The sequence below is a fragment of the Coptis chinensis genome, chromosome 2 (assembly GCF_015680905.1).
Source record: "Coptis chinensis isolate HL-2020 chromosome 2, ASM1568090v1, whole genome shotgun sequence".
Lineage (NCBI taxonomy): Eukaryota > Viridiplantae > Streptophyta > Magnoliopsida > Ranunculales > Ranunculaceae > Coptis > Coptis chinensis.
Window position 1 is genome coordinate 90761252 of NC_141457.1, and position 23230 is coordinate 90784481.

At 37.2% G+C, this 23230-nt stretch overlaps 3 protein-coding genes and 1 long non-coding RNA gene across 5 annotated transcripts in view; 2 read left to right on the top strand and 2 right to left on the bottom strand.

The window, feature by feature from the left end:
* The first annotated feature begins 1105 nt into the window (after window positions 1-1105).
* LOC147518854 (putative LRR receptor-like serine/threonine-protein kinase At1g07650) lies at window positions 1106-12177 on the top strand. Its single transcript, XM_086594030.1, is given in 25 exon segments — window positions 1106-1453; window positions 1569-1743; window positions 3402-3473; window positions 3566-3634; window positions 3723-3794; window positions 3890-3961; window positions 4289-4360; window positions 4440-4511; window positions 4605-4676; window positions 4991-5062; window positions 5174-5239; window positions 5242-5245; window positions 5737-5807; window positions 5890-5955; window positions 6723-6788; window positions 6887-6910; window positions 7055-7113; window positions 8220-8611; window positions 8761-8956; window positions 9369-9509; window positions 9941-10059; window positions 10481-10694; window positions 10802-11042; window positions 11376-11526; window positions 11627-12177. Coding segments are annotated over 25 exon segments (3183 nt in total). The 5' UTR covers window positions 1106-1326; the 3' UTR covers window positions 12125-12177.
* Window positions 6322-6712, bottom strand: LOC147518855 (uncharacterized). Its single transcript, XR_015211904.1, has 2 exons — window positions 6486-6712; window positions 6322-6454 (listed from the first exon to the last, which is right to left on the bottom strand). It is a non-coding gene; the product is annotated as an uncharacterized LOC147518855 (long non-coding RNA).
* A 5744-nt stretch (window positions 12178-17921) lies between the features above and the next one.
* On the bottom strand, window positions 17922-18518 carry LOC147518856 (uncharacterized). The gene has a single exon (XM_086594031.1). It carries the CDS (start codon window positions 18516-18518, stop codon window positions 17922-17924), a length of 597 nt encoding a protein of 198 aa, XP_086450157.1.
* A 2350-nt stretch (window positions 18519-20868) lies between these two features.
* The window catches only part of LOC147518857 (putative LRR receptor-like serine/threonine-protein kinase At1g07650), a 37556-nt gene continuing 35194 nt past the window's right edge, over window positions 20869-23230 (top strand). For both annotated transcript variants that reach the window (XR_015211901.1, XM_086590566.1), the window contains exon 1: window positions 20869-21317. Coding sequence is in view for 1 of the 2 variants with exons in the window: in XM_086590566.1 (XP_086446692.1) it covers window positions 21224-21317 (94 nt within the window). In the remaining variant the exon portion in view is untranslated. The remainder of the gene's footprint in view (window positions 21318-23230) is intronic.

Sequence of the window (23230 nt, forward strand, 5' to 3'; positions counted from 1 at the left end):
TGTGGGACATCTAAAATTACAATGCCTTCTAAACAAACTCGTTAAGTGGCAGGTGTCTATGCCATGTGTGGTCAGCTGGGTCGGGACAGTATAAAAATCCAACTTTCAGATAAGTAGCAATCTCGCAATTGTTTGTAAAATAGAGAGCAATGTAATAAATCAGAGGAGAAACATTTGCATTTCAATGTACAAATAGAGAGTTTTACTCCTCCATCAACTATGTTATTAAATAATACCTTTTTAACCGTGATCGTAATAATTAAAACTATATAGGGATATCATTGTAAAACGAATCAGGATTTCTTGTTCCCACTTTTAGAAAATCCGCAAGAATATGAAGATCTTTTCTAGCTAATTTTACACAAAACATTTTTTCTTTGGTCAGCTCATTCATAACTTGTGATGGTCTTAAAAAAGCCAATGATGACCAAAAACATTACTGGAAAATGTCTGACCTATGTCTTTCAATTTGTTTATATAAATATCAATCTATTTTTTTGGCTCCTTCAATATAGTACATTGGATAGAATTAAATGTGTTGTCAAGAGAAATGTCTTAATCTTTTAGAAACTAGCTACTTTAGTAGAACATTTGGGTTAAATCTTCTTCTTGCATTTGCATGAACAATCAAGTACTAAATGCTATTTTACTTCAGCTCAAGCCTTAAACAAATGAAAATATATAATTCTTTCTAACAAAACAGTGATCTTAAGAGTTGCAAAAATAGACGTACATCTATCATCTATGCACGATATTGTCAGTCAGTGATACTGATAGTTCCAGTTACTCTGATTTTTGCTTATCTCTCCTTCGTTTAGTTTTTGCATGTTTACACCTCCTTAGTTACTAAACATGCACCCGAAAAAGAAACGGATACTTGCTCTTAAATTGTTTGATATAATTTGCTTCATCCGCTTCTCCACTCTTTTGCAATCGTTTTGGTAGACAGTACTGACTTACTTTACAGTTATGAACTAATTCCACATTAATGTTTGTATAGATCGAGCGTTAGTTGGTTGGATAGTATAATTTTTCTCATTTTAATTAATCATTTGCATTCAAAATAAATTAATAAATGTAAACAGAAGCAACATAATTATGGAGTTAGCAGCCAAAGTGCGTGAAAAAACATGTATCCTCCTGACTTTATCAAACCCCTTATTTTATTACAAGCTTTAAGTACTGCACAACAACAAAAGAGTGGACGTCAGTATCATTCTTACTCCCTGTCCAATTATCCCACTGCTCTGTGCTCTCTACACTTGACATATAAACTCACTCTCTAGTCTCTCCAGCAAAGACAAAGAGTAAAGTGAATTGGCAAATATGAGAGCTTATTTGCTACTGATTCACAAGCTTCTTCTCTCTCTAACCCTCATTTCTTCTCTTCTCTCTCCAGCCCACTTCACATCTTTCGGATCCCAGACAAACCCAAAGCTCGTTATCACTGAAGGTACAAAACGTATATACACATGTAGCTGCAAATAACACCTCTAGCTTCTTCAGCTTTCAAGTTCATGCTCTTTTTCTAACTTGTCTTCAAACTTTTGTAACTTTGTTTTTTACAGTGAATGCATTAAAAGCAATTGCAACCAAACTAGGAAAGAGAGGCTGGGATTTTACGGTGGATCCTTGTAGTAATAAAGGTAATTGGACTCCAATTACTATACCAAAAGGATTCGAGAACCTTATCGAGTGTGATTGTTCTTTCAAGAAGAATTCCACGTGTCATGTCACCAAGATGTATGGCATTCTATCCTTTTCTTACTCCACTTCTACTACAACAATATATCATCTTTTTGCCTCAAATTTTATGTCCATCTCGATATTTTTTTTTTAACGTTGTCAGTTTTTCTTTTCTCGTTCTTATCGTCCACACGTTAAAATCCCACGTGGAATATTTTTTTCGAGAATAATTAGGTCACGTGTCTGTTTGGTGTGTCTAGTGACAACTGTAAAGCACCCCCTCAATAATTATCAATCCAGATTGCGTGTCGTCCTTTGACCATTGACTTTTGGCATTGTCGGCTTAATAAGAAAGTCAAGTATCTCGTCCTACAATTACAATTAGCCGATTTTTGTAAGTGTATCGTATGTATGTATCTGCATTTTGGTCAATTACACTGACTGTTTTTGAAAAATACGTATATATATATTTATAAAATTTTTAAGGAAGTCAATGTATGAGGTCAACGAGGAGGTGAGAATGATAAACGAGCAGATATGAAGTCAATGGGCAATGCAGAAAAGTAAAAAAAAATGATATCGTAGAATAGGTATTTTGTTGGACTTTATTGATAAAGGAGAGTATGGACAGCCATGCATGTCCTTTCAAATGAGAATCAACCCAGATGATGTGACTGTCATTCTATTGAGCAATATAACTTTGCTTTTGGACTCTATTGATTAGTACAGTAGTACACTAGTAATTGTCATGATAATAATTGAAACGAATAGGAATAGATGTGTTGCAAAATATATTCAAAAAAACCATCCGAAGTCAGCTGGGATTGGCTGGTGGAGAAAGAGAAAAGAGGAGAGAGAGTTTGAGTTGTTAATTTATTGTCATGATATAACGTTTTTTTGTGCTGGACCGTGTGTATTAGCTCTATCCAAATATATTACTAGTTCTTAAGCAATTTAAATGTGAAAAATGAATTTGTCTCGTTACGGACCTTTGTTTACATTATATATAAAGACGATCATTTTCTTGCCAGGAAAAAATTTACACTCACAAGGAGAAAAGATATTTATGTTATGTGGTGATTTATCGTGTTTATGTTGATATATTTATGCTAATGAGAGTAAAAGCCCATATTGGAACTAAGTAATCTTAGAACGTTCTTGTGAGAACTGAAAATTTTGAGAGTAGAGATTTGGTTGGTGTTAGGGAATTACGATACTAATCGATCCCCACTACACAGATAATTTGTAATATGAACACGCTACTACTCTAGACAAATTCTAAATTATCTATTACAACCAACCTAGCATGCAAATCTCCGTGCCCACAAATGCTTGTTCCGTTTTCCAAAGAATAATAGCTGGTGCACCTTGGGCTAAGAGCAATCTGAGCGCCTGCGCGCTCAGACCTCTTTACGCCAACAGAACTGATTTCTCTCCTATTCCTCATTCTCATGTGAGGGATAACTCCAAGACTTGGGATCGTCTTTTACTTAGACTGCAATAACATGTCCAAACAAGCACGAACATATTAAAGAGTCTTGCAAAAGAGTTTGTGGAGTATTTGAGTTCAACTCATGTACCCTACGACATTCATGGTTTTAGGTTGGATCATGAAGTGAATTATTTATTCTCCTGGTATTTGAAGAAATGTTTACATCATTGATGAAGTTTGCTGGAAGTGCATTGCTTTTATAATGAAGTTCCTTCTGTTGCAGATGGCTAAAAGCTCAAAATCTATCTGGATTCCTCCCACCAGAACTTAATAAGCTTCGCTTCCTCAAAAGCCTGTAAGCAAATATCCTCTACTCAAAGTTTCTCTGTCCCTTACGTTGTCTTATCATAGATGATAACACTGTTAATCTTCAAATCTATTATACAGTGATCTTGGTCGCAACATACTTAGTGGCTCAATGCCTTCTGAATGGGCTACAATGCAATTGGAAGAACTGTAAGCTCACACCATTTCTTTATCAATACTTAGGATAGTAAACTCACTAAGTAGACTAACGAAACTGACTGCTTTCTTCAAAATCCAGCTCAGTAATGGGAAACCGCTTATCGGGGCCATTCCCCAAAGTCCTTTCAAGCATCATCACTCTCAAAAATCTGTAAGTTATTATTTCATATAGTTCATCCTTTTCATGTTTGTGTAGTATTAGCTAATTGTTTTCCCTTTCCATTGTGTTGACCATGTACGTTGCAGGAGTATTGAAGGAAACCACTTCTCAGGCATCCTTCCTGCAGAACTTGGAAACTTAATCAATTTGGAGAAACTGTAATCATCTGCCTTTTTAATGTTTTATCAAATTGCCACATTTTATGTCCACGTCTAGGATTTGCTTCCCTTTCACAGAGGCAATCTTTCAAAATTTTAAAACAACAGATTCATCACCTTGACAAAGTATCACACCAGAACAATAAGAATAGGTGGTCGTAATGTTGTTAGTCACTGGCTTGTATACAAAACTATATTATAGTTATTAACCTCTATACTTCATGAGGTCCTTCGTAGCATCATTCTGTTTGGCATGTGGCAATTGTGAAAGGGAGACCAGTCCTAGGCAAGGTTGACCAGATACTAACTTGATCTTTTCTATATCAGTGTAATATCATCGAACCAGTTTACAGGGCAATTGCCTAAGAGACTTGCGAATTTGATTAATTTGACTGATCTGTAAGTATATACACCCTCTTTTGTCACGTCAGTTTACTGGAACAAGAACCATTACTGAATGTCTTTTCAATAATTGTAGAAGAGTTAGCGACAATAATATCAGTGGGAGAGTACCTGATTTCATCAGGAATTGGACACAGATGGAAAGATTGTAAGCAACATATATTTACACCTTACGACATAATAGAACTGTTTCTGTATGACTTACACTTTACTGACTGATATTTGGCTTTGTATGTTCTAGGCATATACAGGGAAGCTCTCTTGAGGGGCCTATACCTGCAGGCATTTCTGCATTGACTAGCTTGAGTGATCTGTAAGTATGTCTTTCTAATTCATTTTCCTGATAGCAAATCGTTAACCCCGATGAGTACATAAAGAATCTAAGCTGCTGCTTCTTCCCAAAAGTTGCAACACCACAATTGTGTAACTTATATTACAAATTTAGGATGTTAAAATTCCAAAGAAATTTACAAATAGCACTCTTTTCTGAAGCTATAGTTTCCATTCCATGTCCCAAAAGCAGGAATTTATGGAGACCACAGGAGTAACTTTTTATCCGCAAGTACTTTTAGATACTACTTTTGGATGTCTATATGGTCAAATGATGTACTTTTATATAATGTGCAGGAGGATTACTGATTTAAAGGGTACAGGATTTGATTTCCCACAGTTGAGTACAATGAAATCCATGAAAACATTGTAAGTTAAACTTCTTAGGATAAACACTCCATTTTTTTTTTCATTTTTAAGATATTCCCTACCACCATATATTTTCTTTGATTATATTCTAAGTCTACTTCTAAAATGTAGGATACTGAGGAATTGTATGATTCATGGAAGCATTCCTAAATATATCGGGGAACTGGAAAAGCTGAAAAACCTGTAAGTCTTTTTACTTTATTATCCGAATAATTTTTGGTTGGCCTGTCTGTTGCTACGTAGATTTTTGGCTATTGTTCAATCATTGAAGGGTCTGAGTTGGAGGTTGCAAGGAAATATGCATATGTACTACTTCAACCAGTTATCGATCCCACTATGTTAAATATTTAATGTGGAAATCCATATCCCAAAATTCCAAAATCCTAAGTCCCTATCCCGAGGATCTAAAGTAAGCCATGGTTACACAGTAAATCCACATCCCTGTTACAATTTTCAATCAACTTTAAATGAAAATATTAATCTCTGAAATTTTTATATTAACTTCTGTTATAAAGAACCAATTTTTTTTCTATTACCAGAGCCAAACCAAATGGTATATCAACTTTGTGCACCTTTAACATTTGATATCACCGTGATTTCTTTTCAAGATTTAACAGTAGCTTTATCTCACATGCATTTTCGTGGTGTGTGTGTGTGTCTTTGTTTAATGCACGAGACTTAAGCTTCAACAACTTGACCGTGAAATTCCATTATCTTTCGCAAATTTAGTAAAAGTGGACTTCATGTAAGTTGATTTTCTAAAAAATTGTTACTGGCACCTTATCCTCATTAACGTCAGTGTTGCACTTTTTGTTTTTTCTAATTAGATATCTGACCCGGAACATGCTTACTGGAGCTATACCTGCATGGGTCTTGGGAAGAAATAAAAATGTGTACGTATATGTCCTTAATATTCATGTCTTTATTTTATTTGTTACTTTGTATGGCACTTGAAATGATTTCAGGATTATTTGGATTGATTGTTGATTGGTACAGAGGTCGGTCGACTTAGGCAAACTAATTATCACTCTTTAAGAGCTACTCTAAACCGTAGACTCGCTTAGGGTTCCCGGCTTAGTTTACCTCAGTAGTTATTTAACTTAAAGTGCCTATCCGAGTTTCTATACTTTTCGTGGATACTTTTAGTTTCCATCACTTTCTAACCACTTGAGCAATCCCCTTTAATCTATTATTTTTTTTTGCAAAAGGTAGAAGTGTTAAATTGTCAATTTCTCCATAAGCTCGAACTTATGTGAAGGGTCAATTTTATTAATATATTAATATATTAGAGGCTCATATATGTCAAGACTCTCCCTCAGCGGGACACGCTGGAAATACACAAGTAGAAGGACTAGACAGAAATACACAGGTAGAAGGACTGGACATCTTCACCTGGTAGGAGTTGAACCCGAGACCTCTTCACCTGGTAGGAGTTGAACCCGAGACCTCTTAGAAACCAGTGGCTCTGATACTATGTTAAATTGCCAATTTTTCCATAAACTCGAACTTATGTGAATGGTCAATTTTATTAATATATTAGAAGTTCATATATGTCCACAAGAAAGCGCATGCCTAAACAAGTACACTTTCTTCTTATGTTTTTAGGAGCTTCTTATGTTGATTTAGAACAAAATGACCTTACATGGTGACTGTCTTACAGGGATGTTTCTTATAACAATTTCACGTGGGAAGGCACTGGTCCAAGAGAATGTTCTAATGGGAATGTGTAAGTCTTCTGTGTTTTCTTTGTTCATTTTTATGGATATAAAGCAATTATTTGCTCTCTAACTTTGATCTTTCGCTCCATCAGTAACTTGTTGAGAGCTATTTCACAACAAAAAATAAGTTGTAAGATACTATTTCCCTTACTGTGATTTTGTGCTGTAAGCTGTTAAATAAAATGCATAACTGTGGATTGGTTTACTGGTCTCCTGCATCAAGCTTTTCTGTAATATACTGACGATGCTTAATCTCTAATTTTTTCTGTTATAGATTTAAAAGCAAAGTTCATTCCTGTTTAAAGGAAAATTTCCCCTGTGATTCTTCAAAAAGTAAGTCAATCATCTTGAATATGCGTATACTAACTTGAACTTCTCTGTTTATCTTGGTGTTCTATCTGAATTGCTTCCTTTCTCAGTTTGCATGTATCACTATAATTTCAACTAGTAGTCAGCAAAATTCGTACTATACAAATATTTGAAAACTTAAAACTAGTATGCTTACTGGAATCAGAAAGTGATTGGAACAAACATATCATGCGACTGAAAATGAAATCTGAAGAAGATGACAAAGACACCATTCAATTTAGCAACTAACCAAAAATACATGTAAGATCTGAATTTACGAAGTATTGCTGAATGCTACTTAACAAAAAGACTTTATGTCCCACATATACAGACAAGAAACTCCAACACAGTCCAACACTTTCCCACACAGATCAAACACATTAATTGTGGGGCCTCTCCATTAGTTATTTTTCACAAAATTTTTACTTCCAAAACGTGAAAAGATGATTGCCTGATACAAACTTATCAAGTGATGTATCCTTTCATTACCGAACCAATTTCACGCGAGAAGAAAACTTTTTTGTTTCTCTATATCCTTGTCTATGTTCAAATACAGGTTTGTGTTTATGTGCGTAAACGTATTGATACACACAAACTTATATCAAGTACATGTTCAGAAGTGACAAACTTTTAACTATACATTTAACATATGGTTCTCAAGGAACAAGAATGAAGTACATCTAGCTATCAAGTACAATGTTTTAACATATTTGGTCTTGCCGAAAGAGTCTTGTAGGACATTAGTTACTGAGTAAGATTCTTATACATGTGGCACTAACTTCTTCACATTGTAGTCAAATGTTACTTGATTATACATAATCAGATTTGTGATTCTTTTTTATTTACTTTTCCCCAACGTTTCTATTTGGTAAGTAATAGACTTCCAAACAACAATTTCAAACATTTTATAAGTATCTAGATAAGTTCATATCACCATTTGTCCATTCCCAAGAAAAAAATCCTCGCTATGGGAAAAAGAAGAAAGTCATGATTGATGATTAAGATTTTATATTGACTTCATATTCCCTGAAACATCATTAGCTCTGATCTAATAAGTTATGTCTAACATGTTTCACCCTTCTCTCTTACAGAAATTTATTCCTTGAACATTAACTGTGGCGGTAATGAAGTATCTGTCAATAGTGTATCCAAGTATGAAGCAGACACAGAACAAACTGGTGCTTCAAAATTCTATTATGGTCCCGACCGGAACTGGGCATTTAGCAGCACAGGGAGCTTCATGGACAATGATCTTGATGCGGATGTCTATGTTGAAAGAAACACTTCTGTTATCTCCAATGTCTCTGGTCCCATCTCAGAATTGTACATGACAGCACGTGTTTCCCCATTGTCTCTAACTTATTATGGGCTTTGTCTTGGAAGCGGAAATTACACTGTGAAACTCTACTTTGCCGAAATTATTTTTCAAAATGACAGTTCATTTAGAAGCCTTGGGAGACGTGTATTTGATGTTTACATTCAGGTGATTTTACACTATAGGATTCCATATTACCTTACCATTATGTTAGTTATGAATGTAAGAAATTTTCTCTATTTCATTATATTTTGCAACTAGTGTATTATGTCTTCCTTGCCTTGCATTGCACTTGAATAAAGTTTCTTTCTCTTCAGGGGCACTTGGTCCTCAAGGATTTTGATATTGTAGTTGAGGCTGGTGGTCCTAATAAACCAATTGTAAAGACCTTCAATGCTTCTGTGCAAAGTAACACTTTAAAGATTCATTTCTATTGGGCTGGGAAAGGGACAACAGGCATCCCAAATAGAGGAGTTTATGGTCCTCTCATATCAGCTATATCAGTGGATCCCAGTATGTTATCCTTACTTAATACCCTGATGAGTCTTCTTTGTACTTGTAGACAAATTGACGATTTGAAACACATCAAAATTAACAATTTGAAATGCTTGAATGTGGTAATTATTATTTATTAGTACCATGGGAAACTAACAGACTAACAGGAAAACAATTAGTATATTGAGCTTAAGAAAGGTACATATCTGATTGCGGTGGACAGAGAGCTGATGGTATCAACGACTCTATCAGTTTCTTGAGAATACTTCTACTTGATTTTTCATTTGGTTTTTATAGGTTTCAATTTTTTTTTTTTTTTTTTTTTTTGGTCTTAGTTTACTTGCTTCACCTTCTAACCAGTCACCTTGTTTCTGAATTGCTAAGATTGCTGAATTCGTTTTTTTTTTTTTTTTTTTTTTCTTTTGCTCAGACTTCAAACCTCCTTCAATCAAGAAGACTCCTATTGCACTGGTGGTTGGTGTATCAGCTTCAGCGTTACTTATTGTCCTTCTAGTTGCATGTATCCTCTGGAGGAAAGGCTGTCTGGGAAGCAAAGCCTCCATGGACAGAGGTAGGAGAAACTCAAGAACATTCCTCTCCAAAATTTCAGCTACCTTAACTGCGATATTCACTGGATTTTGTGTCCCCTTTCAAATTCTTAATAACAATTATTTAATATTTACAACCAATATAAGGAATAGTGAAATAAAAGTTTTCCTTCCTTTCTATCACAAATATCCCACCTTTAGGATGCACCTTACTAGGCTCTAGTGAGAAATTAGATGAAGTTTTGATCAATTCCAGAGATGCTCTTCACTAACGAGTCTAATACCATGCTAAAAGATTTCTTATTTTGGAATGAAGATAATCTTTTTTTATGCTACATGAACTTTTAAATTTGCCTTTAAATTTTTTGAAGGCCCCCTATAATTGAACAATTTAGATAATATTTATAAGATTAGATTGTTAAAAGACTGACTCTGGATGCCTAAATTTGTGCAGATCTAAGAAGCCTAGATCTTAAAACAGGATCGTTCTCCTTAAGACAGATCAAAGCCGCAACCCAGAATTTCGATGTGGAGAACAAACTTGGAGAAGGTGGTTTTGGTTCAGTTTACAAGGTATTATTGTTCCTGGAGATGAGGTTAATGTATCTTGGTGCCCATTTTCTTTGTTATCTTAAATACTCTATGGTACTACAAGGGGTTAAAAACCCTTTGTACGGAATAGTTAAGGTTTTAAACTAATGTCGCGCAATTTCAAAAGGTCTCATTCCCACAAAAGTCTCATACTTAGAGCTTTACTGTCAAGTTTAGGTTGCTATTGTGTGAATGGACCACTTTTCCAGAAACATTTGATGATGAAACATATTTCTGATATGCCAAAGATGTATTGAAACTTGAAAGCCATTCTTACTGATATATATTGGCAATCTTCTTCTCTAAATGATCCCCTGAATTTTGTGGTTTGACTTAAATGCTTCAATCTGTGCTTTCAAATTCATATACAACTATACACGAACATTTTGGTTGTTGGATGCAGGGTTTATTAGCAGATGGATCATTTGTTGCTGTGAAGCAACTTTCTGCAAAATCTAAACAAGGAAGCCGTGAATTTGTGAATGAAATTGGAATGATTTCTGCATTGCAACATCCAAACCTTGTGAAGCTTTATGGATGTTGTACAGAAGGCAATCAATTATTGTTGGTATATGAATATATGGAAAATAATTGTCTGTCCCTGCGTGCTCTATTTGGTAAGCTCCGTGCTTGCAACTTTCTTAGATGTTTATTTGAATGCTAACAATTACAGTATAGTTGATGTAGTTACAGGTACTGAAGGAACTATTCTGGTTATGTGTAGGTCAAGATGCAACACGTCGTTTGAATTTGGATTGGCCAACTAGGAAAAATATTTGCATAGGCATAGCTAGAGGTTTGGCTTATCTTCACGAAGAATCTAGGTTGAAGATTGTGCATAGAGACATTAAGACTAGCAATGTATTGCTTGATAAGGATCTCAATGCTAAGATTTCTGACTTTGGTTTGGCAAAGCTTCATGAGGATGGGAATACCCACATCAGCACTCGGGTAGCTGGCACAATGTGAGTTATTCTTCTCCATTGCCATTTCAGTTGAATATGTTATATCGTTAGTTTGCCTACTTGAGAAATGGTAGATAGTTGAATGATTATTTAGAAACATAACCAATATAAACGCATTAGTGCCTAATCCACAGTTTAATTATTTGACTTTTCTGCAGTAAATATCACAAATAGCAAGTCTCCCTCTCGTATCTTCATTAGCACGTATCTTCGTTAGAGTTACAATTTTATTTATGCTCAGTGTGGTAACTGAAATGTGTACCTGAAAGGGAAACTCTCTTTGGCTAACCTTGATGACATTGAATTGGAATTATTTCTTCTGTTTTTTGGCAGAGGCTATATGGCTCCAGAATATGCGATGCGTGGTTACTTGACTGTTAAAGCAGATGTTTATAGTTTCGGAGTTGTTGCGTTGGAAATTGTAAGTGGAAAGAGCAACACAAACTATAGACCAAAGGAGGAATTTGTTTATCTTCTTGACTGGGTAAGAAAACCTCCCTACTCATCTGTCTATACGTCGGAGTCATTTCACTATACTGGCTTATCTGCTGAACCCCCTTACATTTTTTTATGAGTTGTTTCAGGCTTACGTTCTGCAAGAGAGAGGAAGTCTATTAGAGTTGATTGATCCGAACTTAGGCTCAGAGTTTTCTACAGAAGAAGCAATGGTGATGTTAAACGTGTCTCTCTTATGCACCAATGCATCACCTACACTTAGACCTACCATGTCTCAAGTGGTTAGCATGCTTGAAGGAAGAACTCCCATTCAGGACCTACTTTCTGATCCTGGGTTTTCAACTATTGATTCGAGAGTTAAGGCCATTCGCAATCATTTCTGGCAGAATCCAAACCTGACCCAAAGTATGTCAACCAATGGGCCCTTCACTGATTCTTCAACGTCAAATGGAGATAGAGAGGAGAGTGCAGCCAATAGGCCTTATACTAATTCATCAATGTCAAATGCAGACAGAGAGGTCAGTGGACATCTTATATCAACCAATGGGTCATATTCAATATCAGATCCAGGCACAGATGAAAGCGGACACCGTTTAACAGTTAGTTCAGTTGGGTCAGTTCATTAAGGATGCAGCAAGAATTAACACGACGGATCTGGTGTGGATATGTGTAGAGAAAATTCTGTTTCTCACGGTCGAGGCGCCAAGGTGAGCTGACTTCTTCGCTCACTACTCCAAGAGTTTTAGCCACTCAAAAGCGGCGCCCAGCGCTCATGGCTTTAACAAACAATAATACCGCCAGAGTAGGCCAGCCAGTCTTTTTTGCGGGCCTCGCTACAGTAACCGCGATTTTTGGTTTTTTGGTATAAAAACAAAATCGCTTTTGGAAAACCTAACTTTTCCAAACCAAGAAAAAGAGTGATTACAAGAGAACAATTCTTTGTGAGTTGAGTGTTCATTCTTTGTGAGTGAATTGAGAGAGACTTGTAATCTTACTCTGGACATCTATTAAAGCTTGAACTTCGCGGTGTGGATGTAGGCAAATTTAAACCACCACGATATATCTCGTCTTGTGGTTTTGTTCTTCTTTACATTGATTGTTTTATTTCATACTTGTTATTTGATATTGAGAAGTGTTGGGATATTGCTTGGAGGGTGTTGAAGTCTTGTTTATTGAGAAAGATCAATCTTTGTGTAGGATTGATCCGTTTGGTCAATGGGTAACGTTGTTTCCGCAGCTTATTTATTCACAACAATTGGTATCGAAAGCGTAGGTACCTAATTCTGATTTTGAGTTTAGTCTTAAAAATTTGTGTAGACAAGGTGTTCGATTAAATTCGAGGTGAAATTGTTTCTTTTGGGTTATCAGTGCGTAACTTGAAAGATGGCTCCCAAAGATGTCAAACTTGAAGTTTGAAGTAGAAGTTTAATGGGAAGAATAACTTTGGGATTTGGCAAGTCCAAGTAAAGGACATCCTTATCCAACAAGGTTTACCTGCGCCCTGAAGGGGATTAAATCTAAGGCGAGTATGAGCAATGATGATTGGGAAGAGTTCGATCTTCGTGCTTGTTCATCAATCCGTTATGTCTTGCTAATGAGGTCATGTATAGTGTGATGGGAGAAAATACCGCCGGATTTGGCTCAAACTAGAGTCTATGTATATGACAAAGAGCATGACGAACAAGATGTACCTTAAGAAGCGTCTTTATCGGTACATGATGGTCGATGGTTCAACGATGCAAGAGCACGTTAGTGAGTTCCGTCGACGCCTAAGCGGATTATTTGAATGTTGGTATGAAGATGGATGATGAGGATCAAGCGGCATGTTTGATATTCTCCTTGCCGAAAGTTATGAGCATCTAATGACTACATTCATGAACGAGAAGTCGCCGATCTTGATGAAGTTCAGAGTGCACTTCTTTCTTATGAGTTGATGAAGAAGACACGCGTGTAGAGAATAGCATTGATGCAAGTCGTGGGCTAGTGGCAAGAGGAAATTGATGCGAACGTAATTATTCAAGTAATGATAATTCTAGGTCCAAGTCAAAAAGCCTTTAAAACATGCACCCGATCTTCAATTGCAATGAAAAAGGACATTACGCAAGTAATTGTCCTCACCCGCGAAGAAAGAGAACAAGAGATGGTGGTCAAGAAAAGGTAAAGGCAAAATTTGAGGCAAATTATGCTTGGGGCTCTGAAGAAGGGATGAGTTCAGTCTCGTGTGTCCACACAAGACTATATATGACCGAAGAGGTGGATTCTTGATTCGGATGTTCCTATCATATGTGCCCGAATAGAAAGTGGTTTACTTTTATGAGAGCATTGATGGCGGTTTACTTTTTAATGGGTAATGACGTTGCTTGTAAGGCGGTAGGAATTGAACTATACGGGTCAAGATGTATGATGGTGTAGTGAGGACTCTAACCGATGTGAGACATGTTCCCGAGCTAAAGAAAAGTCTTATTTCTCTTGGTACCTTGGATTCCAAAGGCCACAAGTTTGTGGGCGAAGGTGGAGTCCTAAATATTGTTCATAGCTCTTGGTTTGTTATGAAGGGTCAAAAATATGGAACCTTGTATACTCGATTGGTAGTACGGTGATAAAGCGATGTAGCGATGGGTGCATGTAGTAATGATTCCGAGTGCACTAAGATGTGGCATATGCGTTTAGGGCATATGAGTGAAAAGGTTTGTCCGAGTTATGCAAGCGGGGTTCTTGAAGAACTTGAAGAAGCCAAGTATGGGGTTCCGTGAAAGCATTAGCGTCCTATGGGAAGCAAAGGCGAGTCAAGTTCAAGTCAAGCAAGCACACGACAACGGGCATCCTTGATTATGTGCATACAGATGTTTGGGGACCTCCGTGGTGGCTTCCAGGGGAGGTAACCGCTATTATGTCTCATTCATTGATGATCATACTCGCTATGTGTGGGTGTATATGATGAAATCGAAAGATGAAGTGTTTGAGACATTTAAGAAGTGGAAGGCAAGGGTTGAGAATCGCACGATAGGAAGGTAAAGACATTACTGGCCCGACAATGGTAATCGAAAGTATACCTATGGACCTTTCCAAGAGTTCTCCGGGCGCAAATGCGGAATTCTTGGGCCGATCGACAAATCAAAAGGCACGCCACGCCAGAATGGAATGGCGAGAGGATGAATAGAACTTTGCTTGAAAAGAGCAAGATGTTTATTGTCTAATGCCGGTCCCCAGGCAAAGAGTATTGGGCGATCGGTCCATGGCATGTTACCCGCATTAATAGGTCACCGCATTAAATTATAGATTGCGGGGACACCTTATGAGGTGTGGTCGGGTAACCCACCGATTATAGTATCTTGAAGAGTGTTTGGATCGACGACTTACCACCATGTGGGGGCCAAGCTAGATCCTGAGCTAAGAAGCCATATTCTTAGGGCTTCGCCAAATGGGGTAAAGGGATACGATTGTGGTGTCTAGAAGCCCACAAGTTCCCCGGTCACCAGAGATGTTACTTTTGATGAGACTTCCGTTATTATCTTCGAAGTTCTAAGTAGTCGGGCGAAATGGCGAAGTCCATAGAAGTTCGCTTACCGAGCTTGAGTTGTTCGATCTGTGAATGATCGGTTAGATCATGATGAGGTACCAAATCATGGAACCACATGCAAGAATGGAAAGAAGAGCAAGAGCATCCGCGAACTTGTAGTGGTACGACCCTGTGCCCAGAGACAAGTTAAAGAAGTGCACAAGTACGGGCACGGCAGGGTAGTGAAACACTATGGTCGTGGGTAGATTTAGTGGCATATGCAATGAATATATCGAAGATGATGAGCGGATAGCTTCAAGGAAGGCGTTAGAGATGCTCATTCTGAGAGATTGGTTGGTAGTTATGCAAGGCGAGATGGAATCTCTTGATAAAAATCACACATGGGACCTAGTTTTATCGCCAAAGGGCAAAAGGACTATCGGCGATAAATGGGTGTTCGTGAAGAAAGAGGTCCTTCCCGAGTCCGACAAGATCGGGTACAAGGCAAAGAGTGGTAGCAAAGGGTTTTTCACGGAAGGAAGGAGTTGACTACAATGAGGTATTTTCCCGGTGGTCAAACATACGTCCCATTCGTGTGTTATTAAGTTTAGTTGCTCACTTCAACCGGGAGTTAGAGCAACTTGATGTGAAACCGCTTTCTTGCATGGGGACTTGGAAGAAGAGATCTATATGAGACAACCCAAGGGTTTGTCGTTCTTGAAAGAAGATTATGTATGCAAATTGAATCGGTCAATCGTCATTTGACGGGTTAAAGCAATCGCCCAATGGAATGGTACAAGCGCTTTGACACATTCATGATGCAACATGAGTAATACACCCGGCAAGTATGATCACTTTGTGTCTACTTTAGAAGCTTCGTGGTAACGACTTCATCTATCTCCCTTTATGTGGATGACATGCTTATTGCTTCCAAAAGCATGGTGGAGATAGACAAGTTGAAATCTCAACTTAGCTCGAAGCTGAGATGAAAGACTTAGGTGGAGCCAAGAAGATACCGGGCATGGAGATTGACGAGATAGGAAGAAGCGGCGGATAGTTGTATCTCGGAAGAAATACATTCGAAAAGTAATTTCTCGATTTGGTATGGGAGAATGCAAAGTCGGTTTCTACCCTTTAGTCGGGCATTTTAGGCTTTCATAAAGTTCTCCTAGTTGATTGGAGGAACAAAAGCATATGGCTAATGTTCCTTACGCAAGTGCCGTGGGTAGTTTGATGTATGCTATGGTGTGCACACGCCGGACATTTCCGCGCGAGTTAGTGTTGTGGCGGAGGTATATGGCAAATCTCGGGAAGCAAAGATTGGGAGGCGATGAAATGGGTACTAAGGTACTTGGGCGGTACTTTGGATGTGGGATTAGCTTATGGTGGAGGCACTTGTTATGTCGGGTTTGTGGATTCCGATTATGCGGTGATCTAGATAGACGACGATCGACTCATCGGTTATGTGTTTATGATGCATGGTGCACCGTTAGTTGGAGGTCTATGCTACAGTCTGATTGCTCTATCTACCGGTGGCGAATATATGGCAAAGGGCGAGGCGAAGAAAGAGGCACTATGGCTTCGGGTCTTCTAGATGATTTGGGTATTGAAAGCGAGCGCAAAGTTCTTCATTGTATTGTGATAGTCGAGTGCTATTCATTTGGCGAAGAACCAAGTTCATCATGGTCTGACCAAGCATATTGATGTCCGATATCACTTTATACCTGATGTCGCTGAGGATGGTGATGTAGCACTTGAGAAAGTAGACACCCATGACAACCCCCGGCGATATCTCGACGAAAGTCACGGAAAGTTAAGTTCCAACACCGTTTGGACTTGCTCCAAATCCTACATGTTTGAAAGAGCCCTTATTAGGCATAGCCTTCTGGGCGCTTATCGCTGAAGTCTTCCTTGTCGGAGGTGTTCCCTACCTGATGGATGTGATCTTGTCGGATGTGTTCGGCTTGGTTTTATGTGTTAAAACCTCACCGAGGTGGAGAATGTAGAAAAATTTCGTTTCTCACGGCCGAGCGCCGCCACGGGCCAGAGCGACTTCGCCAGGCCACTACTCCAAGTTTTTAAGCGCTCCAGCGCCAAAGAAAGAAGCGCCATGGCTTTTACAATAGCGCCAGCGTTTTAACATAGAGTAGCGCCCGCTTTCAAGTCTTTTTATGGGCCTCCACAAGAATCGCGATTTTGGTTTTTGGTATAAAAACAAAATCGCTTTTGGAAAATCTAACTTTTCCAAAACCAAGAAAGAGAGTGATTACAAGAGAACAATTCTTTGTGAGTTGAGTGTTCATTCTTTGTGAGTGAATTGAGAGAGACTTGTAACTGCTATCTCCATTGACATCTATTAAAGCTTGGAACTTCGCGAAGCTGTGGATGTAGGCAAATTGCCGAACAATGATATATCTCGCCTTGTGGTTTGTTCTTCTTTTACATTGATTGTTTTAGTATGATACATGCTCTCACAACAGTACCCATTGTCTCCACATGCCATAATTATATTTGCAAGCTTTTGCCAAAATCTTAAATTTAGATTGCAAAACCCCAAAAGCTCTTTCAATATATTTCCTTGCAGCTTCTTATATTGTTGCAAACCACTTCGTCTTTAGAGCATTAGATTTTAAAATTGTTTGTATAAATACCGCATAGTTAGGATAGATATCATCAGCTAAATAATAACTAATATTATAGCTATGCGTATTTACATCAAAATAAATGGGTGGAGAAGTACCATTGATCACGTGCTCAAATACCGGCGAGTTGTCCAACACGTTGATGTCATTGTGTGACCCTGCCATCCCAAATAAAGAATGTCATATCCACAGGTCTTCGATTGCAACAACTTCGAGAATAACAGATGGTTTTCCAAAATGACCACTGTAATAAACACCTTGCCATCCAGTTGGACAATTATGTCATTCCCAATGCATGCAATCAATGCTTTCCAACATACCCGGCCATCCACGTTTGGCAGAATGTGCAAGCAAGCGTTCTGTATCTGTAATATTTGGTCTTCGCAAGTAGACTGAACCGTACAATTTGATAATTGCATCACAGAAATGCCTCAACACCTGGTTTCCAGTTTGCTCAAAAATGTATAATTGATCATCAATTTGATCAGCCACCGTACCATAACCAAGAATATGCAAAGCTGCAGCCACCTTGATCAAAGGATCTATACCAGGTTTACCAACATTGTTAAAATTAAGCTGAAAGTACTTAAAATGAGTCTGAATATCGTTGAAGATGTGAAAGAATAAAGATTTTTTCATACAAAAGCGCCGTTTGAAATCCTCTTTCGGAAAAATAGGACGATCGACAAAGTAGTTGGCCTTCAAGATTTCCAAAGTCAAAGCATAGTTTATATGTTTCACTTTTCGACCCTTCTTTGAACCACCATGTGGTGCCTTCGGAGTACATACTTGTGCTTGTGCAAGTACAACCAAATGGTGCTTTATAAGGAGAATGGCGTTAACAAATTCTTTATCAAGACTATCTGTCGAGTCTTCCATCGAAGAAGATGAAGAAGAAGACGACAATGAAGATGAAGATGAAGATTGAAGGGGGGAAATCTCGTACACTTCATGATCCATTTATTTGGCAATATGTGGGTGTTGTTTGTTGAGGATTGATGTGAAATGGTTGAGTTGCTTGATAAGAATGTTTGGGTTGAGTGTATATAAAATGAATAAGGAAATGAGTGTAGATATATGGATGTAAAATTCTGGCAATTTTTTTCCCATTGGAGCACGCGACATTAGGAGTGGCGTCTGCGATTTAATCGGCGTGGTGTCTTTGGTCAAAGTTAAAAAAATTTGGGGCTTACATTTGCAATGGCGCTGACATTACATTAAGCTCCCAAGATCCCGCATCTGCATCCTAAATCCCAAATTTGCGAAGAAGGATGTGACTAGACAAGTGATGCGACCGAATTTACTTCCACATAGAGTTGGATTTTCACAAAATTCCAAATTTTGGAAGCAAATTTGAAGAATTTGGGAGGTGATACTACTACCTAGAGATGCTATTAGGTTGTAAGTCAATGTCAGTAAAGTACAACACATAACTAACTAATTAAAAGAAGTAAAAAGTTCCAATTATTGAAAAAGGAGTAGAATAATAAATAATAATGGATGCTTTGAAATTGAATTTCAATATTTCATAGTCAAGACTATTGAGAAATTTGTATTATGTATTCAATCTTAGGCCGTGAAAGCTAAGTCAATCGTAATTCAATTCGAATATATTGTTTGTGAGTACCATATTTTCTACAAAATATAATGGCATAATTTGGTGTGGCTATAATCTATAATAATGTAGTCAAGGCGCAAAGAGGCGCGCGACTAAGACGCGGAAATGCGCACTTTAGTGTCTCACCTTAACTAAGGTGTGGGTGCACACATAAGGCGCATGCCTTATCATCATTTGCAATTTTTATTGTTTTTTTTGTACATTTTTGGCTATATGTGACACATCCACACTTAATCCAATAGTTGTATGGTATTATAAATCATACACTTTTTGTAAGTTTTATATTATGGTACACTATAAACTTGTATTTTTACAAGTTTTTGTTAAGATGAATAGATTGAGAGAGAGACACAAAGATGAATTAAATAAAGTTTTATAAGTTTCCAAAATTTGAATTATGTGTTCTATTTTGTGAAGTTCCTTTTGCTCAGTTCAATTTGTTTGCTCTTTTAGTTTATTGAAGTTGAACTAGATTGTTTACTATTTATTTATTGCTTACATTTTTTTTCTTTTCTTTTAAGTGATTGATTACTACCTAAACGATTCGTGATGATTTTGGGTGTTGCTCAATACAGGGCCGGCTCTGGGGCAAGGCCAACTAGGTGGTCGCCTAGGGCCCCCGAGTCAAAGCCCAATAATAAGGCCCCCATTCAGTGTTTGGGTCTGGGGTTTATCTACTATATATCTAATGATCTAGATACAAAAATACTCACATATAGAGAAATTAGAATAGCAACCGACTACACTAAATAATTTTGGATGCTTATTAGGCATTTAAAATATTTTTGTAGCATAAACAATAGGTTATTTAGTCCCTTTTTAATAATTTGCCTTGGGCCCCCACAATCTCAGAGCCAGCCGTGGCTCAATAGTTGACAAGTTTACACTCCTATAGAAATGATTTTATTATTTAGTTGTGCAAATCAATATAATGATAATTCATGTCATATTTTATTTTATTTTATTTTTTAATTACTGCGTGTCTCACTTCAATAAAGCACGCACCGTGTATTACAGCTAAGGCACAAAAGAGAGTGATATGCCTTGACTACACGGATCTATAATATCCCATTCCAAGTTCAACGTGAGCCATGATTTTAGGTGCGGCTACTGAGAAGCTGTTAGGGGTGTACTTTCCACTGAACTGAATGCAATAAACTGGTTTCACCATATGGCTATATATATATAGTAATAAATAGGAGTCAATTTTCAATTTTGTAAGAGTACAAACTACGGAAGAGTGTTGTCAAACTTATGAAAAACCATGAAACATAATAGAATTGTGATAGGGTAAATTTCTAATTCGGCCATGATAATATTAATGTGTTTCCAATTCTGCCACAAATTACAATTCAGCGCATTTTGTCAACAATTTTTTATTCTGAGTTGTTGACAATGGCCGGATTAGAAAAAAAAGTGATTTTATCGTGGCAGAATCAGAAATTTACCCACTGTGATATTGATAACACAGGTGTAATAGTGCGAGAAGCACATGACTCGGAATATCAGGAGTGATTTTGTAAAATTGACACAAAAAAGTGGAATTATTTGTAAATTGTACGCATGAATCTCATTTCCAGACAAGTCTTGTCTAGAAGATAGGTAGTCTTTAATTTCGATTCCCCAAGATAGATACGTAGTCTTTAACTTCGAGTCAATTCTCAGAGTGCCCATTCTTATTTCTTTGAAAAATAGCAAATAATTGGATACGTTCACTTCTCTCTCTCTCACAGGCTCTCGCCGATGAGGCAATGACCAACCTTGATCAGTGTCTTCCCTCATGCATAATAGTCCCACTCCCTTCTTCTTCAATTCTCACCCCACATTTTATTCCCCTTTAAATGACATGCTCAGAATAACATAATTCTTCACAATCAAGTATTTGTCATGCAGAAATCTACGATCCAGATCGAAAGAATCGGAAAACATTTTTGTTCCTCTTAATAATACCTACTACAAGTTAAAGATGCAGTTTGGCCGGTTATTCACTTTTAGTGTTGTTCTGTTCGGTTACTTCATGTTGCTTGCATCAGGAGCGGCTCTTCTTCCAGTTAAAGAAGGTAATATGGAGTATGGACACGCACACTTCTCTTTACAATCCATAAAAACCAAAGAAATGAGTTGTGATACATTCAACTACAAGTGCCCACAATTAAAAGGGTGTTGTTATTCTCACCGCAGAATAACTACATGCTCATAAGGGTGGAATTCGAGCTAATCAAGCCAAGCTTCACTATGCTAAGCTTAGTTTGTTTATTAAGTGAACTTTGAAAAAAGTTCAAGCTTGGCTTATATAATATATGAACGAATCCGAGATTGGCTTATATAATATATGAACGAATCCGAGCTAAGCTTTTAGCGAGCCGAGTCCGAATAAGTCGATTATTTTACACTAAGGTGATACTATTTGAGCTTATCGAGCCGAGCTTCATCAAACTTGTTTGTTACACGAGCTATCATATAAGCTCAAGCTTGACTCATTTATTAAACAAACGAGTTCGAGTCGAACTAAACGAGCCAAGCCCAAGCCACTCGGCTCAAATTCCACCTTTACATGCTCACGTTGTAGATTTTTATTACATATTATACTCTCTTCATCATCTTCCTATAGCTATTATTTTTTTATTTTTTATTTTTTATTTGATAATCCTTCAGCTTAAAAAATTATAATCATAACTACAACTCTTCAAAAATCGTTCTTCATACTTAATTTTTTTTTTTTTTTTTCCATTCATAGTTTGAATAGGGTCTACACCAGCCGGTTTTGAAAATGATGAATAGGACATACTTGGACATCATAATTATTAGAAAAACCATAATTTAAATTTTAATAACTAATACGAACACACCATACTTTTTCATATATATTTTTTACAAGAAATTGGTCCCATGGCCCAATTTCAATTCAAAACAATTCTAGAGGATAGAGTTTTTTTTATAATCACTCACAAGGACAAATTTCGAGTGAAAATAACCCTGAAAACCAATTTTCGTATGAAAATAACCCTCAAGGACAAATGACCCGAATTTGAAATAAATATTTTTCGATTTATCCTGTCATTTTATTATGAACAATGAGTGTTCATACCTTCTGCTGATGTATGAACAATCATTGTTCATAGCTCATGTTGAGGTATAAACAATGATTGTTACTCCACTTTGTGTTTTTACTGATCATATATTATGTTGAGGTATGAGCACTGATTGTCCATACCCCAAATAGGTATGAACAATTAACAATGATTGTTTATATGAACAATGAATGTTCATAGCTCATGTTAATGTATGAATATATACACCAGGTCGTTTCGGTTAGGCCGGGCCGTTTATTATTTCGTACCAGGGGTATACTTGATATTTTATGTACCCGAGCCGTTTTTAATTTCGTGTTAAGGGTATATACTTGAACTTTCATCTACCCGTTCCTTTGAGTGATTAAAAAAAAAAGTGTCCTTAAGAGCATTTCTAGGTGGTAGTATAACCTGTTAAATTCTTCAAATTTGAAGAAATATTTCGGAATTTTTCGGAATTCTAACTCTAGGTGGTAGTAAATTCGGTCGTATAACCTATTCGTTCGCATTCTTGTTCGCAAATTTGGCAATTTGGATGCGGATGTTGATGCGGAGCGACATTGGTAATGTCGCACGCCATTGCAAATGTCGCTCCAATTTTTTTTTTTTTTGACCAGCACCACGCGCCAGTAGTACTGTCGCGCGCCACTACTAATATCGCGCAAGTTATTTTTTTTTGCTTTTTCAATTTGGTGCGACAGTGGAAATGTCACGTGAGTTTTTTTTTCAACTTGGGGGCGACAGTGGTAATGTCGCGCGACAATATCAATGTCGCGAAAGGTAGTCCTATTTCAAATTTGCGACCACCTAGAGTTGGTCGAAATTTGCGACCAGCTTCTTCAAAAAAATTCTTCAAATATAAAGAAATAGTATGCTACCACTCCCTAGAGATGATCTAAGAG